This window comes from Gavia stellata, chromosome 11 (assembly GCF_030936135.1).
Source record: "Gavia stellata isolate bGavSte3 chromosome 11, bGavSte3.hap2, whole genome shotgun sequence".
Taxonomy (NCBI): Eukaryota; Metazoa; Chordata; class Aves; order Gaviiformes; family Gaviidae; genus Gavia; species Gavia stellata.
Genome location: NC_082604.1, coordinates 1706942 through 1730874, shown reverse-complemented (window position 1 = coordinate 1730874; position 23933 = coordinate 1706942). Strand labels below are relative to the sequence as shown.

Genomic DNA, 23933 nt, shown 5'->3' with positions numbered 1-23933 from the left:
TTCCTAATTTGCTTGGCAACTACCAAATGAAAAGCCTAGAGATTAAGGAAACACAGAAGTTCAAAGGGTCAGCATCCCAGAGGAAGACAAAGGAAGAGGGGAGAGGAAAAAAAATGTTGCAGTGCGAAGAGACAGTCAGAGGAAATCTCACTAGCAATTGTGTCATGTTGCTCCAAAGCCCATGCGCAGCAGAGGAGGACACCACAATGCTGGTTTCCAGCTGAAGTTTCTTCTACAGCAAGATGAGATTTGAGTGTTTCAGACCATCTTTTTCCTTTCAGTCTCCAAGCGTCCTGCCCCCCACCCCGCCCCCCGTCTCCCCAAGTCTCTCCCTCCAGCCCTGCCCTTCTCCGTTCAGGCGATCTTGGCCAGCCATTTCTCAAGGCCCTCGAAGTCAGCATCTCCCTCCTCTCCCTTGCTGCCCCGAGCACTGCACTCCACGAATTCCACCTTCATGGGTAGCTGGGAGAAGTCAAAGTCCTTGCCCTTCTTCCCCAGCTGGGCAGGGCCCCCAGTGGCTGAGGCATCCAGACTGGTGGGGGCTGCAGAGCGGGTCACTCGCAAGGTGTTGCTGCAGACAGAGAAGGGAAAGAGTCAAGAACTGTGAACCAGGGGAACGTTACACCACAGCTGCTGAGATGTTCTGGACCCAGCTCTGTCAGCAGGATGCCAGCTACACCAAGGATAGAAGGTGCCATGGCTCTGCACAGGCAGGGGCAGGCACTTTGGCCACTTCTCCTAAATATTCGCTGGAAAGCACAACTGCAGAAAGGCTCAAGAGAGCAAGACGGACAGGAGGCCACTCAAGGAGAGGGTGCTTAAAGAGGTTTTGTTCTGTAATAAACAGCAAGAGTCAGGTGATGATGTCCTCATCTGGATTTCCCCAATATCCTCCTGGCAGACACCACTCGCCAGGAATTCTACATGGTTTAGCCCATAGTGCTCAAGATCTGCACTAGTTTTAACAGGTTAACTGGGAAGAGAGAGGCACCTGCGATACATGGGATCATGCAGGGGCTCACCCCACTGCCATGTGAGCGTGCCAAATACCTTTGGGGACTGAGAGGGGGATAAAGTCTCCCCACTGCCCCCGTGAGCAATGCCTGCCCAAGGACCAGGCTGCAATGTCACTGCTGCTCCTGCCCTTCAAGCTTGCTGCAGTACCTCAACTCCCTGCCACGTGTAGGGGGGAAGGATGGACCTCCTTGTCCACACTCACCAGGTATCCAAGGCAGAGGCAGCACAGGGAGATGGAACAGCCCAGCAGACGCAGAGGCACTGAAGTCTGACTGCCTCTGAGGTCCCAAAAAGTGAGGCTAGGGAAGTCAAGGGGCTGCAGCAGGGACAGACGCAAACAGCAGTCTCTCCCCAGGTCTTTGACTGCCTTAGTAGAGCCTCACGGCTGGACTGCTGCATCCCTTCCAGAGACACAGCAGCCTGGCAGTGCCTGCTCTCAGTCAACCCCAGCTACTCCTTATTCACAGAATGGAGCTAAACTAATGGGGCACAGGGAAAAAACAACAGCACCCAGAGATGCGAGTTCAGGAATAAGAGAGCAGACACTTCCTCAGGTTCTCCACACAAGGACATCCAAGTACAGCACTGGAGGGAGAGGATGGCAGCAATCTGCCAGCCTGCAGGAATAACACAGCCTAACAGGGCACATATAACCTACCTAGAAATCCAACTTCTACACACAGATAACTGGCAAATGCCCAACATCAGAACCAAGGAATGCTTATTTTCCTGGAGAGCTTGAACATGTGACAACTAATTCCTCCCTTAAAAACAGGAAGGTCAGGTATTCAGCCTGGAAGAGGCACCGGCACAAATAACCCTGCTGCCGTCTACTGGCCAAAGATATTATAGAATCACAGAACCATTTAAGTTGGAAAAGACCCTTAAGATCATCGAGTCCAACCGTAAACCTAACAATGCCAAGTCCGCCACTTGGCAACAAGATGGCCATATCCCACAAACATACATTTGTTTGGAGACCAAAGAGCTACACTCCTCCTCCTGCCCCCAAGACCCTCTTGCTGCTAACTGCAACCCAGCAAACAGGACCCACAGGGAACAGGAAGGCAAAATATCCAGTTCTGAGCGTGCATGGGGAAGGAAAATCTCTACTAGATGCTGGTGGAAAAGTCCACCACAGCTCAAGAGCTGCACAGATCTGTCCCAAGGCAGATTTGACTCAACTACAATTACGGGACTCACAGGCAGACTCTTCATGCACAACGATTAAATATAGCTTTAAAAAAAACATCTTCTATTTGCCTCCTCCCCAGATGGACTTGCCAGCCGTTGACACTGCAGCTCATTCAGCTGGCAGCTTACAACGTAGCACAGTCTACAAGCCACTTTCGCCTCCTTCCACTTCCTCTTACAATTTAAAATTAGCAACAGATCATACATCATTTGTCTTTCCAGGTGAATGTCCTTCCTAGAGGGAATACAGAGCCAACACAGGGTCCCAAACAAGATCCTATAATGCCTCTTAGAAGACCAGGACAAACAGACATTCTCTCGCCAGCTCTCAAGCTTTGCACACCAAGCCCTTTTGCATCAGAGCAGCCCCACAAAAAAAACCCCGCGCCAGTACAACCAAGCAGAGCTACCGAGATCTTCACACCACTCACAGAAAGTCTGACATTTGGAAGCCAACCCTGCCTGTACCTCAGAGAGGATGGCACCCTGGGCTATGGAAGGTACCGCTCAGCCTAGGGATGAGAGATTTTAAGAAAGGATTAGGATGTTTTTTCTCCAACACACAGGTTCCAGGAGGCAATACACTGTCCGTGCCTACTGCTTTTTTGCGTGCTTCAGCAAGGAACAATCTTCTCTCATCCTGGTTACACCTACACAGACAAAACAGACTGCTCTTTTTCTACAATGAGCTTACAAACGTGGCTTAAGGGAGCGCACTGAGGTAAGAGATAGAAAGGAGAAGAGAGAAGCACAGAGGGTTTCAGATACAATTTCATACTTACAGCTCTTTCTCCAGCTGCTGTTGAATAAGTTTTGCTGATTTTGCCATTGTGACATCTAGGGAGAGAAAAGAAAAGGAAATCAGCTCTCTGGTTTTATGTCAGAATTCAGAACCTGGTTCCCCCTGCTAAAGGTACAGCAAGGCCTGCTCATACTGCGCAGTCGTAAGAGCTACCGGGACAAAGACGGCAGTGTCTGCACTGGATAAGGGATGCTGGAGCTTTGGGTTTGCAGGCATGAATGGAAGCAACCCAGAAGTCTGATATAATACAGGGAACAAATTTCTTCTTGCTGGGCAGTAAGTTGCTTCAGAGGATGGGGTTTGACATCCCACCCACAAGGCCCAACACTCTCACCTGTCCCAGCTTTACAGAGCTCAGCACAGCACTTTTGAACCTATGGCACATGGAGCCATGAAGGCCTCAGGCAGCTCCTAAAGCACTGCACGAAATAAGAAAACCAACCTGATACTAGCCAAAAGCTTCAGATTGTTCTACAAGGATCCAGTCCTTCACTGTAAAAGTTGTAGGGATCTGAAAATCTAGCCCTTTCCAGTAGCTGGATGTTCCTGCTAGTCCAATCAAGAGAAAACATATAATCTTGGCAGCCGAATGGCTGTCTGATTTTAACATTGAACCTACCAAGTGCGGAGAGATAGTTCATTATGCTCAAGTTGACCCTATTTTCTGCCACCTGCAGATTCAGGAAGACAGTTCTACACAAGCAGAAAGCTACCTGCCTTACTTAAGTCTCTCTAAAAACCTGTAGCTCTCCCAAGCTTCTCTGCAAAGCTATTAGACATGCCCGACCTAAGAATTCTTCCAATGGCTGCTAGAAATGTTCCTGCTGAGTACTCCCAGGTTACAACTAATTTCCAGCCTTCATTTTGCTGAAATCCCAACTCGTAAGAAATTCAGCACCCATGGCATGAACCCTTATCACTCAAGGATTGAATCAGACGTCCAGCCCGCAACGCAGTGCACAATACCTTGCTTATTGCAAGCGACCAGCAGCGCAGGTGCGTTTTTGAGCACAGTGCTATCGACCAGGACCTGGTACAGGAACTCTGCCACATCTTTTACCTCCCGCTGGAAGGCCACACTGTCCACAACAAACACGATGGCTCTGGAGGAAAGAACATGTGCTGGGCGTGAAGCTCTGCAACCACCTTCTCCTGCAAGTATTCCAGCCTGGGCTAATACATTTGTTTCCACAACTGATCTCATCCAACCCAAGAGCAGGTTAGCGTGTGCTGGCTGAAATATGCCCCGTGTCCAGGTGCAGCAGGAAATCTTTCCCTCTCTGCCCCATGGATACATCACGTCCCCCAAACTCTCCCCGCTACATTTGCTTTGCCTCCTGATGCACTATGAACACAGGAAAGCAGAACAATAACCAACCCCCACTATCCCATGGCAGAGCTCTGATTCTCAGGGCACCACCACACAGATTGAATCCAGCCCAGCTCACAGCATCCCCAGCACCATCATTTGGTTTATCCCTGTCCAAAACATCACTTGCCCCCTCCTCCCCTGCCAGTCCTCTCCAAGTTACCTGGCTGCAGCCTTGAACCTCTCCAAGAACTGAAGCCGCAAACTCTCATGGCCTGGAAGGTCGATTAAGGTCACGTTAGCGCTCTGGGAACGGAAGCGAGATGGTATTAGCAACACCTAATCTTGGGATACCTGTGATCATGGACCAGGGAAAACCAGTCTGATGGTGGATTCCAGCTAGCCTGGTGCTGGGGCAGCAGTGGGCGAGTGAATCCCCATACCACGCAGAAGCACGCAACTCTCCGCGAGGTGCAGCCTCTCCACCAGCTCAAACAATTCTGACAGGCAAAAGAAATGCCGAGGAACAACATTCACGGCCAGGACTCAGTAAGGAGGGTGCCAACACCAGCAAAACACCCACCAGAGCTGAGAGGACAGCGCATGAACCACAGAGAAAAGAGAATGTTCAACCCGTTTCTCATCCACAGTACCCCCCCTACAACTACCACACGCACAATGCGAGTGACAAAGCTTCGTCACTCACCTCTCTCGGTACACCAGCAGATCTACACTGTGCCTGACAGCAAGTAGATCTCTGCACAGCAAAACCACGAACTCCTGTCCTGCAAGTCCCTGATACAGAATACTAATCCCACAGTCTCTGAATCAAGGTATCTATTCACACACAGAATCTACCCAACTGCAGGTCCACCTAAATATGCATAACTTTGCTGGGGATAACACAAAAATGCCCTTGCAAGAGACTTTTTTAATTGAACGCTGCAAACGTTTCCCTTTCCACAGGTTGCTGTCCAGAGAGAGCAGTGACATTAAAGAGAATGAATGCCTCTCACACGCTCCTGATCGAGATGTGGCCAAGTAGGGCCACGTCACCATTCTCAAGATAACGCTCGTTGTTCTCAAGAGGGGAGAGAAGACTACACAAGACTCTACCTACTCACTGCTCTTGGATTTTAACGGAAACCTCGTCTACAATTTAAAAAAAGAAAAGCAACAGTCTGCATCGCAGCATTCCAGCACCTCTCCCCCTCCAAATACCTCCTGTCTACTCAATTTTAGAAAAACAAATACAAAAAAAAACAGCCCTGCACGTCCCTTTACTAAGTTTTTAACCCCTTATTATCACCACTGTTAGTGAAGATTGCTAAACAGAAGCCACAAAAACATCCTCTGCTTTTACAATTCACCAGCACGTAATGTGCTGCCCACTTGCTGCTTTCACTGCCACATGTGCACCCAGCAAGAGAAAGAAACTCTTCTGAAACTGAAGAGATCACCATAAATGGAAAATAAGTAGGTCTGTGGCAGCCCAGGACTGAAAGTAACCAAACCTCTTTTTGAGACCATATGAAGTTCAGCTGGAGACTCTTTTTAAGCCTGCTAAAGCTTTTAAATTCAGGTTTTCTTGGGAGACATAGAAATTACTGCCAAGCAAATAAACCAAACACGACAGAACAATGTTCCTTCACAAATCTCGCTCTGCTCCGAACCACACCACTGTCCCCACGGTGCTGTGTATTTTACACCACTTGTAAAAGCAGCTCCTTTTCCTCTTCTATAGAAAAAAACTACCACACGCTACCCAGCTTTCAAAACCCGATACACAGACGTGGTTTTCACTCAAAAAGGTTTCACAATTTGACAAGCAAAGAAAAAAGAACTTGCGGAGACGAGGAGTCCCTAATACCTCCCAGTATTTTCCTACTTTCTCAGCACGCATTGCCTAGAAAAATCCTATCCCACACTCAGACCAAACTGGGGACTGATTTCAAGCTGGGAAGACCGAGCAGCGCAAAAAGCATCAAGCCAGGTTTAGCACAGGGAGCAGAAAAACAGAGGCACCAGCTGGCTGCAGCAACCACGCACAAGTTACAGCCGAAAACCTGCCCGCTCACCTTGTCGTTCCTGACTCGGTAAACTGCGGAGCTGTCCGTTATCGAAGTCTGGGTATCGCGGTATTTGCCTGTTAACAGCTGTGGAAAAAAGTCATTTTCAGAAAAAGGAGGCTGGAGGAACGCTGGCATCACATTTCATCCACTCAGAAACTAAAATGATCTGTAAGGGGTAACAGACTTCAGACACCTGATTTCAACTTACACTCGTGAAACAATTTCAAGGGGTATTTTTCCCCCAAAGACTTTAACAAAACACTCATTAAGAAAATCTATTTATACACGGAATCTCCACGTTGCTCAAACAAGAAGACAGTGTGCCTGCAAATCCTTCGGAGCACCTTCACCTCCGTAGGAGAGGACGCCAGACGGCTGCCAGGGTGGCTGCAGCCGGGCAGCTCCTCCGCCTGCGGCTCCTTTCGCGGCCGCTATGACACCCCCCCCCCCCCCCCCGGTTCTCCGCTCACCCGCGCGAAAAGCAGCGTCTTCCCCGCGTCGCAGAGGCCCAGCAGCAGCACCGCCTTCCGGCTGCTCCTCCTGCCCTGCACGAACCTCCAGATCACTGCGGGAGAGAGGAGGGAGCACCTCAGCCCGCCGCTGGCGGCACCGGCGCCCCCTCAGCGAGCGCGGCCTGGGGACCGGCGCTCCCCGGCAGGCCCCCAGGGCGCGACGGGCGGGGGTGGGTTTCCCCGCGGGCCGCAACTCACGGAGCGTGATGGCTACGGCGAGCAGCGCCAGGAGAACGGAGAGCACGGTGGGGTCGGGCGCCCGCAGCTCCCGCCGCAGCGCCTCCAGGTGCGGCTCCAGCCTCCCCGCCATAGCTGCCCCCGCGCACACGTCGCCGTACCCCCTCACTTCCGCTTCCGGCCCCGCCGCCTGCCGGGAAGGACGGGCGTTGCGCGCAAGGGTGCCGGCAGGCGGGGGCGCGGGGGCTGACGGGAGTTGTAGTTCCCGGGGAGGGGGAGTCCCCGCGGCCGCGGCTGCTGAGGAGGAGGGAAGGGGGAGGCGGGAAAGGGGAGGCGGGCTGGGGCCAGCCCTGGGCTCCGTGGCTCGGACTGGCCCTGGAGGTGGGGGAACACGCTGCCTTTACCGCATGAGGGGGGGTTAACGCACGGCAAGGTGCTGGGGGCGGCTGCAATGGCCTGAGAGCCATGGAGGGCCGGGAGGTGATTGCCCCCTCTCTGCCCAGCAGCAGGTCCCTGGTTTGAGACTCAAACATCTTGAGATGTTTGGTCACATCTAGGTACCGCGCCTGGTTTTGGGTCCCCGGTTCAAGCATACATCCGTGAACGATGGCACGCTCGGCACAGAGCCACCACGATGGACGGGGGGGCTGGAGTCTCGCCCCGGGGGGTGAGGCTGAGGGACCAGGGCCTGCTGAGCCTGGAGGAGAGGTGGCCACATTTGTACCAGGCTTCAGGAAGACAGAGCCAGGCTTTTCACGGTAGTGCAGGATGAGGAGCGGTGGGAATACATTGAAACAAGAGAGGTTCACAGTGGGTGGGAGAGGAACTTCTTCCCCTTGAGGGCTGTCAAGCAGTGGGACAGGTTGCCCAGGGTGGTCATGGAGTCTCCATCCCCAGAGGTTTTCAGTGCCTGACTGGGTCAAGCCCTGAGCAACCTGGTTGACACCTTTCTTTGAGCAGGAGGTTGGGCTGGAGACCCCCAGAGGTCCCGTCCCACTTGAGTTAGTCTGTGATCCTCTAGCGAGGTTCCTTTTTTCCATGCCTTCTACTTACGGGACGAGGGGTTACACCTGATCCGGAGCACAGATGATGCAGCTTTTCTTGGGGAAAGTTTTCAAACCGTAGCCATAGCTAGTTGTAGCAGCAGGCTCTTAGAGGCACTGTATCTCTTTCTTTGTTAGTTTTTAAGAACAAGCCATCTGTCCAGTATACTTCATCCTACCTCAATGTGAGGAACTAAATTTCATTGCTTCCCATCACACTCTACATTTCTGTCTTCCAAGGCGATCTTCAGTCAGGCTAGCGGACTTCTCACAACACATACCATATGCATCCAAAAATCATCACTGTGAGCCCATCAAAATATCCATTCCCTCAACGCCAGAAGCTCTTAGAATGTTTCTGCCCTCAGCAGCTTTTCCATGCCTGCCTTGCCAACAGGGTTGGGACCTGCTGGATTACCCCAGTCTCTGTTCCTTTGAAGCAGAGAGCCTCAGCAGACCTTTTTGTCTTGCTTTTTTATTTTCACTGTGGATCAGAGTCAGGCTGCCAACCTACATGTTTGTTTGCAGGTCAGCAGCACATCAGACAGACTACCAAAACTCTACCAAAACTCATGTTTCTAAGTAAGTCCTAGATTTTTTTCAGAAAGGAGGTGTAAGCCTGGACTCTCCCCCATCAAAATACTTACGTGTTTTAAGAGTTCTGCCTTGTGGAAATGGCTCAGATCCAGCCAGCTGAGACATGAGATGGAGTGATTTCTATTCACACTTTCCATCGTACAACCACTGTATTTTTTTGGGGTTGTTTGGTATTTTTCCTTCTCTACCCTTCAGCTTCCCTGACATAAACACTCTCTCTCTTCCTGTGTCCCAACCACACTGGACAACTCTCAACTGCTGGGGAGATAATGGGATAATCTGGGTGAAGCAAAAGCACAGATAGTACAAAACAACTGTTAATTAGGCTCTAGGGCATATTTAATCCATTTTGCTTTGGCAAATGTTGAAACGAATTTCTCTAATGGGCAGCAATAGTCTTAAGTGGCAAGAGCCACGTTGGTATCTGGCACTGTCCTACAGCGAGAGGTACTGAGGAAGGAATGGGCTTAAGGAACGTTTTCAAAAATCTCAGGACACCCATTTAGATTTGAGATTTTATTTCTTGCTGTAATGGCAGCAGAGAACGATAAAGTCTCAAAGAGCCACTTTCAGAGTGATGAGGAAGGGCAGAGAAAGTAGTGAAGGCAGAGGGCCCTCTGCGGGTCGGTGTTCGGTGCTGAGGGCACGAGAGCAGTCACAGCTTGAAGTTTCCTTCTCCTCCAGCAAGGGTCCTTTCCATTTCCTTACTTCTCCTCGAGGAAGGTGCACACCTGGAGGAGATCTGAAAAGGGAAAGGACAGGGAGAAGTTCAGATCCTGCCTTTAAACACTCCTTTCCCACCAGCACACACCCAGCCATGCCAACAACATCACCACATGGAAAATATATTCAGCATACCACAAAAAATGTGTGTTAACCGCAGATCGCGCTGAATGCACACTGGCGGGACAGGGTGGGTTCTTTTCACTGTTTCTTACAGTGCATATTTTCTAAAGGTGAGTAAAAATCTTTGATTCCTGCTGATGCCAGAGCAGCAGACTTCAAGTCTGTTTTCAGTTCATCCAAGGAACTTTGAGAAAAGTATACCGGCATCTTCATGAGTTATCCTCATTTTGCTTTAAAAAATTAAATGGACAGCTACAGAGGAAACTGTCCGTGCCTGCGAGGCTAAGAACTGCAATTCACGGACTTCTCCCTGGGGCTGTTACCATTACCTGATGGATTGCAGGTATTGAGGCTAGCAACTGAAGCATAGTATTGATCTCCGAGGAATTCCTTGTACGTTATTCCATCGCGGAGTTTGACCAGACACTTGGTCAAGTCTTTAAACAGAAGGTCCTTGGTTTGAGACTCAAACATCTTGAACCTGTCTTTCTCGATTCCTTTTGTTCCAAACAGTTTCTGAAATAAAGGCATGAAGAGGTAAGTGTACGTAAAAAGTAGAAAGCTGGCAAAATTTGGCTCGTACAAGCCTAGCTCTTAGTCCTAGTTCTTCACCATCATCCTGGGGAGTCCCCAGCTGAGCTGGTGGAGCAAATATTAACGTTTTCAGTATAAAATCAATCCGAGGTGGTTTAACCTGGTTACCTTTACACCAGTAGCGGTAAGACTGTGTGTGTGCAGGGAGGCTGCCCTCTTCCCAGGGCTGGATGTCTTGGTGCCTGCCTCATGCCTGACCCAGCTGGGTTAGAGACCAGGCACCTCAGAGGAGCTTCTGAAACTTGCCAGAGCAGGCGTAGCCTGAGAAGGAGTTGGTAATCTGATGTCATACAAGTATAGCGTGACAACAGCAACCGCTACAATCCAGCTGTTACCTACAGATCTATTTGCTAAGGTGGCAGAGGAGAAAGAGCAGTTCGGAAGGGATGGAGGAAGGGGGAGGCTAAGGGACAAGGCTGTCACCCCATATTGGTTAAGTTAAAATCTACATTGTGCTGACTCGGGGGAACTCAGAGCATCGTTGCTCTAAAAATGCAAATATGCCGCACAAAAACAACCCCAGAACATTTCTTCTGCTGTCAGTACTACTAACCTCTTGTCTCTCCAGCAGCTCACGGACTTTTTTTGCTTTCTCAGGACGCGTGATCACAGCATGGGTAGGAACTTTAGCCAGGTGGCAGTCCCTGTAAGCCATGATATTTGCCCGTTGCCCGTCAGTGCACAGCAACTCAAATTGGTCCATTTTCAGGTTTTTGGCCCATTCTTCTTTATTTTTGCCTTCAAAGAGAATTGGTTTGGAGATTCAGAGATCTTGTGGAGCAGAAGAACGTCAGCTTCACAACACTTAAGCAAGGCATTTGTCCCTGCCTGCATGTGCACTGGCATTTGGAGACTTGACATGTACAAAGGAGGCTGTAAGGAAAACTCAGGAAAAGTCAATGGGATGAGTCAGACTCTCCGAGCAGGCTGGGAGGTTTAGTTACATCTCTTTCCTTGCATTTTTTCCCAAATGCTTGGAAAACTTCAGCCGCTGCTTTCAGAAATGTGAACTGAACTTTTAATTTTCAGGCAAGCGGGGAGCTAGAGAGCTGCACAAAGGTGCCAGGGCAGGAGTCTGCGCTTAAGGGACCACCTGAATAATTGTGCAGCTGAAATTAAATTATAGTTAGTGGGAAAGTGTCTCTGCAGAAACACCTGGGAAGAGCCACCCTGGGCAGACAGCACATGCTGACGCTTGAATTCTGCTCCTCTTGCGGGAGGGGTGAGATGACAGGATGAGCAGGTAAAGCTTGCTGTTACCTTCTGCACTGGGAACAAAAATAATGCAGAGCGGGGAAGGCAGCCCTGCCAAGTCCCGTGCAACGGAATAACCACGTACCATCAGTGTTTTCCTCGACGATTGAATGCTTAATAAAGGCCACATCCCCCCGCTCAACCAGGCACCTGTGAAGTACAAAGAAGGGCAAGTGATGTGGGTGCTTGAATCCTGGCCTTTTCCCGCAGGTTTGATTCTGACCTATGTCTTATTTTGTACAGTTAATCTCCGAGGACAGCCAGGTCTAGGACCCCGGCCATGAATATTTTAAGGATATCTGAAACACAGTCTTTTAACACATTCTGGAAAAAAACATGCATCCTTCTCACATGATAAATTGCCAATTTATTTTATTGTCAGAAAGAAGCATTTTGGCCAGGTTCAGAATTCGCTTTGCTTTCTGCCACGCCCGCCTGCACGTGTAAATAGCTTTGTAAAAACACTAACTTGCACCAAAAGGAGTGCAAACCGTGAAGCACGGTCTCTTTGCTGTTACATGTAAATAAAACAAGATTCATTCTCTTCTTAAATTCATACCCAATATGAATTACTTAGACTTGAACTGATACTGAGCGGGTACGGAGGTGATGGCACTGGGGCTGACTTCTGGTCTCTGCACTTTTTAGAGGACGGCTCATTTTAACTAAGGCAAGCAGCATTTTTAGCAGGGAGTGTTTAGTGGCAGCATTGTTTGCGGGTCCCCATCTTTTAACGCTCCTTATTTGTGTTAAAAGCGTAGCGCTGCTGCCATTGTAGGAGGTCTGGCCAAAACGCTTGTGTCTCTCCAGGTTTGCCTGGAGGCACCAGGAGATTAGCTTTATAGAACGGGAACATTTTACATCATTTTGCAGGAAGCTGCATAAAGAAAAAACGTATAGCATATGTATAATATTACAGACATATATACCTTCAGCAGTGTAATGGAGAAAAAGAGAAGGTCAGCATATTAGCATCAACGTGAGGCTGTACTCCGTATGTGACCCACCCGTAACCTCTGTGATAAGCCCCAGGGTACTTGAGAGCAGCCTGAGTGTTTCCACCACATACCGGAAAGCTCCAGTGTATCCATAGTATTTCTCGTGGCTGTTGGCAACGCACTTCTCCGGCGGGACACCCCCTGAGCCCTTGCAGAGCTGGCAGAGGCGGGAGTTAGGAGGAGACCCGGGAGCACAGCCCTCGCTGAAGTATTCATCTGAAGGCAAGAATAGGAAAAATTCACTTTTCCTGCACTGAAAAATTAGGTTTTCTTTTAATAATACATTCTCATGCTGAATTTGTATTAGTGGTCACTGGGAGCTGGAAACAGGCTGTGACAAGGAGCACGGTTCAGTGGACAGCAAATCGCAAGCATCCAGTTTTCACTGTGAAACTTGTTATTATTGATAATGAAGCAGAGCCTAAGGGTCAGTTGTGCTTAGCATAAAAAGAAGAATGTTTTTGCTGCAAACCGTTGCCAGTTCACACAGAACCAGCCCAAGCCTCCTCAGCCTTTACAGGTCAGTAGAGTTGCGTTTGGCAGCAGTGCCAGAGCTCTGGGGGAAGAAGGGACAGTGGGAAAGGCAGGCAGGAGGCTGGAGAGGCTGATTCTAAAACTTACAAACACTAGCATATTCTTGCGGTTAGAGATTTCCTTTTAATAATTATATGCTTAATTTGCTTTGGTCCATAATAGTTCCAGATTATTTTTGTTGGACCGTAATTCTCACCGATTGCAAGTTGGATGTAGAAGTTGATCTTCTGAACAATCTCTAAAGTCTTAGAGTCAACGCAGACTTTTACCCCCTTATTCTTGGCAGTCAGATAGGGCCCTTTAAATTTCTTGAAAAAAGACCAGCCTCTGTCCCCTGTTCTCAGCCCTTCTCCTCCCTCCTTTTCCCCCACGCACAGAGTCACAGAATCACTAAGGTTGGAAAAGACCTGTAAGATCATCAAGCCCAACCATCAGCTAACCCCACCATGCCCACTAAACCATGTCCCACAGTGCCACGTCCACACGTTCCTTGAACACCTCCAGTGATGGTGACTCCACCACTTCCCTGGGCAGCTTATTCCAGTGTCTCACCACTCTCTCAGTAAAGAAATTGTTCCTAATATCCAGCCTGCACACCCTGCACAAGCACCAGGCCCCCTATACCTGGGGCAACCTGTATTCCCTTTTTGGGAATACCTTTTGGGGTGCTGCAAAGGGAAGGGGAGAAATGTGAGAAGAAAGCAAAGCCCCCCAAAGCAGCTGACGTGCCCTATCTTACTCCAACAGCCTAAAACTTTGCTCAGGGAAACCTTAAACAACAGAGTCTTCTCCATTTCCCACCTCCAGATGGGAATCTTTGAGGCACAAGAAACTTTGAAGGTCCGATGAAGGGTGGGAAAACATTTTTGCAAGCAGATTCCCAGCTCGAAGAAATGGATGCAAAACTCGACTCACCAAAATTGCAGTTCCCTGTCCTGTTGTGAATCAAGCCCATGGGGATGTTCCAGCCAGCTGTTCTCCCGACAGCGGTGTGGCACGACTTCTTGCCCTGCAGATTGTTCCATGTGATATCACCGTTGGATTTCTTCACAACAGCCACAGCGAAGTAGGATGCTTTCAGAAGATAAAATAAAGGAGAATTAAGGACTGACCCGAGGATCCCAGCGTGCTCCCTTAGGAGAGCATTGACTCCGCTTGGGAGAGGGCATCTATGAACAGCGCAGCAGAAATACTTTGCTACTCAGCGACAGCAGAAGAATTTGCAGATGTGATGCCTCTACTCCCACCACGCTCCTGGGAAATTATTATCCCTGACATTCCTCCTGCGCCCCGCAAAACTCTGACACTTGCGTACGCGAGAAGGCTATAGCAACACATATGTGATCCCCTCTTTAGCAAAAGACAAAAACCTTCCCTCCTCCCCCTCTTCCCATTTCTATAAAGAGCAATTTCCTAATGCTACAACCCAGACCCTCTTTCCGTGTTTGCAGCCCTGGCACTGTTACGGTGTGACCGTGCTCCAGATAGCAGCAACTAAGCAGAAATCTCTGCCGCTATCGTATGCTTTGCCTTGATATCTGCTTGCAGACCCACACTTCCCATCTGACTGCTAAATTCGTCCCCCAGATTTTTAATATCTATGTTGGACAGGGTGGCTTTTTGTGTGGAGACTGGCCATTTGTTCTCCACTCCTGACTGCATATATATTTTTCTACTTATATCCATCAGGACCATTTTCTGTCCCTCTGTTGGCAGTAATTACCTGGTTCTCCTTCTGCTTTGCTGCATTGACTGTAATCTGAGGGAGGGAAAAAGAAGATGTTATTAGATAAAAGATATGGCAAATCCAAAAAAGGACTGAGCTCACTAATTTCTGGAGAAACTTCATTCTAGAAGTGACTATTTCAGGTAACACCTTGTGCATCGACAGAACAAAGCACAGCCTCCATCTGCCCCTCTGAGCTAAAACAACTAGTTGTACTGAGGCCAGTGCTAAGGGACAGGGATGTCATGATTAAAACAAAGAAAACAGAAGCTGGAGGTCATTGTGTTCCTGACTGCCGATGCCCACTCTCCCAGGGCTGTTCCACCTTCGTGGAAAGGCGAGGCGTGCAGCGGTGAGCAGAGCTGCCTCAGGGCACTGTGTGTTTTCTGCAGAATGCAGCACTGAGGCTGCTTTCTAGATTTCAGAATAAAAACAGTGCTTTTGCACCAGCCCATGTCCCACCACCTGGACCCAGAGGGGCAGCCCAGGCTGTGCTTACCCTCATAGCTTTCTCCCATCACTGGCACCAAGCCACACACGCCAGCAGTGTAGACAAAACCTCCGTCTAAGCTGATAGCATCTGCTTCGCCTTTCTGCAATGAAAATGGCGCAGCGATGAAATGACGTTTTATGTCCCCAGACCAGCGCTTTTCAGAAATCAGATTGTAAAAGAAGCGCTCGATGTGAGGCAGAAAGGCTTGGGGCTAAGGGGACCTGAGAAGCCATCCCTTAGCATACGGACAGACAAGGTCTCGCTGATGTAAACGGAGGGAGTTTTGAAATTATCCCTCCTGTGTGCTTGTAACCACCTCCAGCAGCAGCTCTCCTCCCCAGGCACTCGCAGGCTCAGGCGCGTGTCTCTCCTAGCCTGCTTCCCTACCAAACAGATTTCCTTATCTCATCTGTCCTTTCACATTTGCATTTTGTCCTGTCTTCACAGTACTGACCCAACCCTCTGAGCTACCACCAGCATCCTCGTCTACTCTGTGGAACCACTCCTCTTCTAAGTGTTTTTCTCTGCATTTTACAAAATTTGTATTTTGCCTTCCTGTTCCAAATAAAAAGTTAAACTTCACACCAGAAAATTGCTTTTTGTTTAGGAAACCTCAAAAAAGAACTCTGTCCAATAAATTTTTTTGAAAAATGTTAATCGGTGAAAAACTAGTCGAGCCTTTTCCCTGGGATGAGATTGGTTTCTGCCCACTGGTATTTCTCACAAAGCTCCCAATATTTTATTTTAAAATCTACTCCCCCCGCTCCGCCCCATCTATTCCCGGGCTGAAAGAAGCAGCGCTGCTCTCCATCTGAAAGGTTCACAGGGAGAAGAAAAGGAAAATAAGCCATACCATGATCTTGATAATGCAGCTCTCGGTGTTGTCTGCCACGGTGCACTCCACGTCCCCATTGCTCACCACACTCCAGAGGTCACACTTGCTCTTCTCATTCTTGCCTACCGCACACCACCGTGTCTTGTTTTCTCTGCGGTTGGAGTTCAACTGATCTGTAAAACGGGCAGAGGAAAAAAAAAAAAAGGTAAGCCTAGAGCCCTGCTGAACAATAAGGCTACAAACAAGCTACTTTCTGGGTGTGTGGGACTCAGCCATGAAACCATCTGTACACACCAACCTCTTGCTGCCCAGTGCAAGAGGTTCTTGTTTAAAAAGCCCTGGGCTGGTGTGAATGGAAGGGATGATTCTTAAGCTGAAAGATGCTCAAAAATCAACTTGCAGGTCAGGAAGGAGAATTTCTGCATAACACAAGCCGTTCATGCGGTAAAACATCACACCCGCTAAACCACCATGCGTTAATAGTACTTGGTATTGCTGCCTGTAATACATTCCACATTTCTCCAGACCTTACAGCCCAGACAACTATGAGACTAAGAGCTGGAAAAATACAACCTAGTTATGTTTCTGTGAAGTGGCATTTGAATAATCTGTTTTGATGCTACATGAAGTCCATGCACCCCCTCCCATAAATGCCATAGCGGCTGAGCCTACCACAGAGGTCTCTGAGCAACTATACATTTTAAGTGGATTTTGGGGGTCATTTGTGGGGTGTTTGACTCTCAGAAAGCCAGCTAGGATATCAGTAAATGCTTGATGAGTCTAGACGGAAATAAAGGACACTGTTTCCCTCAAGTGGCCAGTACTGGACCTGGTGTCCTGGGATGTTCCTTCCTCTTACGTCCCAAAAATGGCCTTTTTAAACAGCAGTTTTGACCATGCCTAATCCCTGCCACCAGCTGAATAACTGTGGGCAGTATTTGTTGTTGTAATTGTGGTGAAGGGACGAGGGGTGGAGTGTGTGTAAATTTTCCACCTTTGTCGGTGTGGTGATGATGTTATTTTGACTTTGACATCAACAAATGCCTTTTGTTGATGTAAGTGAAGTTTGTGAATTTTGTGTGATTTTGATGATAATACCTTTCACAGGAAATATTTTTCAGAGAATACTGTCTGTGTTTAAAATATCCTGTTCCTTTCCCCAGACATATTTGCTGGTCCCATCTCTTCAGTGCAGCTCACACTGACATGACAGTAGTATTTCATGTCCTGCCTACCTTTCTGAAGGCTCTGGATGGCACTGTAATACTCAAAGCCCAGGTAGAGCTGGGAATCCATCAGTCGTGGGATACGCTTCAGCTGTATAGCAGAGTCTTTGAAAAGCAAGTCTTTGAGGCTTGGGTCCTTCTTGCCAGGTGGCCCAAAGAGCTGGAAGGTGCTGCTTGTGCCCACACCAAATTTTTCCTGCCGCGAGGGAAAAATAGTCAGAAAATGACCATACCAAAGTGCTTGGAAAGCTGGAGAGAGCAAGTAAAGCCAGGAGACAGAAGAGGGGATATTAGGGGAAGGAAAGAAGAGCTCAAAGATACCTGTGCTTTTGCGAGAAAGCTCCAGATGTCGTCAATCTTGCTATCATCTCGAGCCACAACAGCATGAGCAGGCACCCTGGCCCAGTGACAGGCTTTGTAGTTGTCCACGGGCTGACGGCTGCCATCCAGACACAGCAGCTCGTACTGGTCCTTCTCCTCCGGGGCGTTTTCTGGAGGAAGGGAGGAACCATGAGTTGTATCACCATGAAAACAGACAAAAAAGCCAGTCTGGGGCAGCTTTGTAATGAATTTATTTCTGCGGAAGCTCAGGGGAGAATTGTTTGCAGAAGACAGGTTGCACACACCCCCTTTGCAATGGAAATGGGGTCATCGTGGTTATATGAAGGCAATGCAGAAAGGAGAATGCATGTGCCTGTGAAAGAGAGATTATCTCTGCCTCTGTCATAACTAACCTGGCAGTGAGAGGATTTATGTGCCAGTAGTGCCTAGACATCCAGGCGTGTACAAGTAGATACAAATACAAGTAGATTTACAAACACCATACAAATGGATTGAACAGGTCAGGAACTGCACATGGTCTGTGAAGACCAGTGTTGTCAAGGCTGAAAACAGAGCCCAGGTCAGAGATCACAGGGATACAGGAGAATTCAGGTGGGAAGGGACCTCTGAAGATCTCTGGTCCAAGCCCCCACGCAAAGCAGGGGCAGACCAGATTGCTCCAGGTGGATTTTGAAAATCTCCAAGTATGGAGAGTGCATAGCTGTCCTGGGCAACCTGTCCCACTACTTGACTGTCCTCAAGGGGAAAAAAATTCTCCTTGGATCTGGTCCAGACCTCTCTTGTTTCAGTTTATGATTATTTTTTCTCATCTTTAAACTGTTCACCTCTGTAACTATCTTGGCTCCACCTTCTTGCTAACCTCCTTGTAGGCACAGGCAGGCTGCTCTGAGGCAACCCCCGAAGCCATATCTTCCCCAGGCTGATCAAGCCCACCATCCCCTCCACTGAGCATCTCCTCACAGGACAAGAGTCCCTGACCCATGACCATCTTGGTGGCCCTTCACTGAGCTCGCTGGGCATGCCAGGCCATCTTCCATCTCCGAGAGGTGCAGAGTTAGTGAACTCTTGCTGTGGGCTGAGTTCCCTCCAAAATCCCTCCCAGAGGGATGGATGAGAGTAATCACCTACACAATTGCTCACCCTGCGTTTGCTGTGATAAACGTTACAGCTGGCTCTGAGATATGGCACCAACGATAATACCACTGAACGTAAATCAAGCAGGTTTTTCCTTCTTCAAAGAAGAAGCCCAAAGAAGAAAAAGTGGACCCCACCACAATCATATTTTTCAGTAACAAGGATGAGTCAGTCCACAGTGTGCAAAACATGTTTCTAGAGATGAAAGGAGAAGAGGTTTGGGGCAAACCTGAAGAGGAATGAAAGCCTGCACAGTGTAGACGTTGCAGGATGGAGTGGCAGCGAGAGGTTGGACCGGAAAGGAGAGGAACAAGTGATCTTGCAGGCCTACCTTGAACAGTTGTGTGTTTCACAAAAGCCACGTCGCCTTTTCCGTCTTTCAGACAGCTGCAGGTGGGAGGAAGAGAAGACATGTTAAAAAAGTAGACGTTGTGGGTCCCCATCTCCTGTTTCAGCAAATTACTTCAGCACAAACTGCAACCATAGAGCAGTAGTCTTCCAAAAAAAAAAAGCTATGCAGGCAGGGAAGAAAATGCAATGGCAGAGAAGTAATGCTCAAGAAGCCCAGTTAGGCTTAACACAATGCTAACGCTGTGTATTCTTAAGTCTATGCAAAACCATACAACCCAGCTGCCCCTCTCAACTCCTGCTAGCTGCCTGCCACTTATTACTAACTGAATCTTTAATTACCAGCACTCCCAGTTGTTCTATAGATTTGGTCTCCTCAGGACCCCTAATTACAACACAGCCCTCCCTGGTATAATGAAAACTTGCATGTGTCAGGGCTAGAATATTTCTCCAAAAGAAAAATAACGTTCACTCACTGAAAAGCTCCAGAATATCCAGAATAAGGTCCTGTGCGGGAGCATTTGGTTTTGGAGTCCCCCTTGCACTGACGGCACAGTTTTTGTTCAGTGGTGGCACCAGGTACACAGCTGGCAGAGAAAAAATTGGCCACCGCTATGGATGAGAAAGAAGGAATCGTTAGTCTAAAATTCACTTTTACAGGACCTGGAAGGGAGGGGATGCATAAAGAATGTCAGTGACTCAATTGCTCTGCGAGCCACCTCTGGACCTCTGCAGAAGACTGGGCAACATCGCTTTCACGGTACCACCACCCCTGCCTTAACATCGGCTCACTTATCTCGCCTTTTCCCACCTCACCTTGCTCGATGGAGGCTGAGTCTTTGCCATCCCACTTGATGTCTCCTCGGTGGAGGAGTGTCCCAATGGGGATGTTCCAGCCAGCAGACCTGCCCAGGCCTGTGTGGCAGGAGGTCTTGCCCTGCAAGTCATTGATTGTGAAGCCTGTTCCTTTTTTCACGACAGCCACGGCGTAGTAGCTGGTTGAGGAGCCTGCAGTGCAGGAAAAAGCAGGACTGACTTAGGAACATTTCAAATCCTGTAAACCCCCAATTTCAGAGAATAAAGTGCCGCACTTCCAAATAATTAGCAACTTTGCTTGAACGCTCATGGTTTTCCCATTTTCTTAGGGATGAACTACACTGCCAATATCGAACCAAGGCTGCGCATTACAACTTATAATGGTAAGTGACCTGAAAATACTATCATCACAGGCAAAATGCTTTTCCGCTGGACAGATGTTAGACGTGCCTGTAGTTTTGTAAGGATGCTTCAACAAGTCTTTTTGGGAAATCTTCTTTGGCAAGACTTTTCTCAAATGCCGTTGCCCACTGAAGCATACATGTAAGCCTTACGAGAATGAAATTCCACATTTAATCTTTAAAATTGTAACTAGTACACGACATGCTACATATTAATAAAGTGACTTAGTTTTAGAGGTGGTAGAGACCACAGCATTCCATTTAATGTCTGTATTTTCTTAGCTACCATGTTGGGAATGACTGCCATGTTGCTTTGATCCTGAATATTGTGTACAAATAGCCTGAACTCCAGGGCAGAGGTCAAAAGAGATTGGGAGCTTTGGATGTGGTGCTGCACCTCTTGCCTCAGTTGTCTCAACTGGGTGTTCCTCCACAACCACTAATGGCAATGCTGTTGCCTCTTCAATCTTTTTTTTGTCTTGATGACTGTGCAGGAAGATGCACAGGTTATGTGTGCTATCTAGTTCAGTGTTTTACCCATGTAGTTCAAGGTCACCGAAAGCAGAAAATCTCTGGGACCAGCACAATTTTTATGCCATGCTTCGGGATGACCATGATTTCTGCTTATGGTGCTCTCCTTCCACGGCCACTGCATCATCTTGGGATCAGTGACTTCCATCACAGCTAACATCAGAAATGGGGAACTGGCTCTGCCCCTTTCCATTCCAGTGACTCTATGGCCATGGGTGATGATTCACATTTTGGTGTAATTGCCCCCCACCCCTTCCCCTCTGGGATCTGGAAGCCAGGGGCAACATCTCAGACACCCAACAGAAATACTGTGGAAACTCTGCGTGGACAGGATGGCCTTTGCACTCTCCGTTTGTTACCACCACTTGGCTTAAAAATATTGCATGAAAATGTACCTCCACTTTGTTCGTAGACCTCAGCAGCAATGGGCTTCAGCTTGTAGGGGGCAAGGCCTGCCTCAAAAACTTGACCACCATCCAAGCTAATGGCATCTGCTTCGTTATTCTAAGCAACAAAAAGATTTCAGTCAATAAACAAAGAGCAGGGATGCATGAGGGAAAACGCTTCCCTGGAGTCTCTCCCGGATCCTTGTGGGTGAGTCCTTCTCTACAGGGGGATCACAGGTAACAACCAATGACTCAAAGGAAACCCCAACCTTCTCCAGCTGTAACAAGCTGCTGAAATATCCTCAGTGCCCAGCACAGGTATTTGCTGCCCACTCACCGAAATGGCTTTTATGCAGTCAAAGTGTGTTGTTTTCTGCAAGCAAATCAATGCAACATTTTCTTGTTGCATGTGGTCCCTTAGGCTATTGCATTTGTTCTCTTCTGCTGAGGATATTGTGCACCATCTGATGGTTGCCTTGGGGGGAGCAGCAAAACACAGAGCTGTAGAAAGAACCAGAAATATATAGTCTCAGAGAGGTAGAAAGGTACAATGTGGAGAAAAAAAGCATCTCTGTGAATACACAATCTCTGGTTCCCTGCAATCCTGGCCTGGGGTGATGGCTGGGTGCAGGATCTCCCTTGCACATTTCCTAAGTCATGCAGGAAGGCTGTTTCTTTCTTGCCTGATGTGTGCACCTTCAGAAACATCTGGGAGGATCATTCCTGTCCCCGGCTAATGGATGTCCTGCACAGCATCGTGATTGAAGCAGCCTGAGCTCACAGCAACATCCACAGGAGTAGGAGAACAAATCCACACACTTCAATAGAAATCAAAGTCAAGACTTTGCAAAAACAGAGAGAAAAAGTGGTCCACTGAAGCAGTGTCTTTGCGAATAACCCCAGAGGGAGAGCAGCTCTGACCCGGCCAGACTGTGTTCCATACATTGCCACACATGACCTCTTTTGCAGCTAGATGATCTGATGTATTTAACTGTCTCTTTATAGCTCACCTCCTTCACTACACTCACTAACAGAGATGTCATACTACCTCCACCGTCCTCTGTCCTAAGAGTCCCCCAACCAGTAAATGCAGCTGACTGGCTGCTCTGAGAGACCGGAGCAAAGCAAAGACCTCAGGTGGACGCAGACTCACACCTCCTTCAGCAACCTAAACACCAGAAACATTGGAAACTTGCAGTTGAAGTATGTGGCCAGCCCGTGCTGCACACTTCACCTTAACTCTGCCCCTTCCTGGCGGGATTGCGCAGACCGAGAGGCTGTATGCACAGCTTGCTCCCTCCAAACCCTTGATGGCACGTTTCATTCAAACTTCTCCAGATTAACCTGTGCTGTTTCCATTTTCCCTTTTACCTCTGACATATTCTCTCTTACTTGATGTTTGAGCCATAACCCTGCCAGCAAACACCTCCCCTCCTCCCGGTGGAGATGCTGAATTTGGCCACAGGGAGAATCCTTAGCCTTAATTCCTACCGCCATCATCTACGGTTTTCAAGTCTTGGCTGCACAAAGCCATGGTCACCTTAATCTAGTGCTGGCAGACATCCTGCCCCCGGCAGAAGCTGGATGGGGACCTCCTCAGGGAGTCAGCCCAGCTGCACTGGTGAACACTGGGAAGGCAACGGGAGCCTAATGGCCTCTGCCGCAGAGCTTTTGGGCAACCGCTTGGCTCCTTCCATGCAGGGGAGGAGGAGGGAGTCCTCACCATTAATAAGACATCATTACATGCTGGTAGTACTCAGCAAAGGTGCTCGAGGACTTTCCTATACCAGCGGCACAGGGAGCACTTCCTATCAGAGGACATTAATCACCACCACACTTTATGGGGGATTGGAAGAGACCCACTGCCTAGTCCGAGAAGGGGACCCCTCTTTCCCTTTCCAGGCAGTGGTCCCCAGGTCAGGTGTGGACGGCAGCAATCTCTTTGCCATGGCTACCTGCCCGTTGCCTGCCAAAATTGTGAGCAGAGAGAGAGAGAGGAGAGAAATAATCGCTTCAAGCAGAGCCAGCTCTGCAGTGGCACAATTTAGGCATAAAATACACAGGAGCCCGAGCAAAGTGCGGCGGCGGCAGCAGGACAGAGCAGCGCAGGAGTGGAGCAGGGAGCATGCGGAGTCTTTATTATTTAAGCTCTATTTTATTGTCACTGCCTTCAGGTGTAACCCAACACACATGCAGGCTTGGCAGGGGGGTCTTGTTCTAGTTTCTCCCCGCTCCTCGGCTGAACCCCTGCTCCCCTCCTGGCACAGCAGTTGGCCGGAGGGTGATTCTTCCCTTCGCCCTGCGGCAGCAGGAGTGCGAAGCCTCTCCCGAGCAGTCCCCTCCCCGGCGGTGGGTGCTGAGCATCCCTTCTCCTTGCCAGCTGGGTGCTCGGCAGCTTGCTGTGGGGAGCTGCAGACCTCCCTCCAGCCTCCATGGGCTGGCCCAAGGGAAAAAGCTGCTGTCATTAATGCTCAAAACACCATCCTTGTTGACAGAGATCCACAGCTGCCAAAGCAAGCATCTGGCAGGCGCTCCTTTGCTTTTACGTCCTGGCTTTTACTTAACAGCTGCCTGGGTCTGGTGCACGCTGCAGCTCTAAAACAGCCTTGTCTAGGGGGAAAGCCTGGGGTCCTGGGAGGTTTGGACTCTTCTTTTCCCCCAAAACTGCCTTCAGCAGACACTTACCCAATATCCCAACGGACAGCACAGCAGAGAGTACGAGTTTCATCCTTGAGCTGGGAGTCAG

The 23933-nt window shown here is 49.0% G+C and overlaps 1 protein-coding gene across 1 annotated transcript; it reads right to left on the bottom strand.

Moving 5' to 3' along the window:
- Window positions 1-338: 338 nt before the first annotated feature.
- LOC104263884 (ovotransferrin) lies at window positions 339-23933 on the bottom strand. The gene is made up of 25 exons (XM_059822832.1): window positions 23873-23933; window positions 21525-21688; window positions 21197-21305; window positions 19870-20061; window positions 19530-19665; window positions 19037-19092; window positions 17551-17720; window positions 17239-17425; window positions 16022-16176; window positions 15175-15268; window positions 14673-14708; window positions 13865-14023; window positions 12487-12631; window positions 11503-11567; window positions 10717-10901; window positions 9899-10085; window positions 9432-9465; window positions 7635-7926; window positions 7105-7198; window positions 6865-6959; window positions 6401-6478; window positions 4546-4628; window positions 3980-4116; window positions 2994-3048; window positions 339-571 (listed from the first exon to the last, which is right to left on the bottom strand). The coding sequence occupies exons 1-25, from the start codon at window positions 23913-23915 to the stop codon at window positions 355-357; spliced, it is 3168 nt and encodes a 1055-aa protein (XP_059678815.1). The 5' UTR covers window positions 23916-23933; the 3' UTR covers window positions 339-354.

Bases quoted from the DNA above. Each gene is read 5' to 3' on its own strand.
- LOC104263884 (XM_059822832.1), bottom strand. From the start codon at position 23,915: ATGAAACTCGTACTCTCTGCTGTGCTGTCCGTTGGGATATTGG. The intron at 11,568-12,486 runs GTATGTGGTGGA...TGTACTTCACAG, and splicing joins GGATACACTGGAGCTTTCCG to GTGCCTGGTTGAGCGGGGGG. The intron at 572-2,993 runs GTAAGTATGAAA...CTCTGTCTGCAG, and splicing joins CAGCAGCTGGAGAAAGAGCT to CAACACCTTGCGAGTGACCC.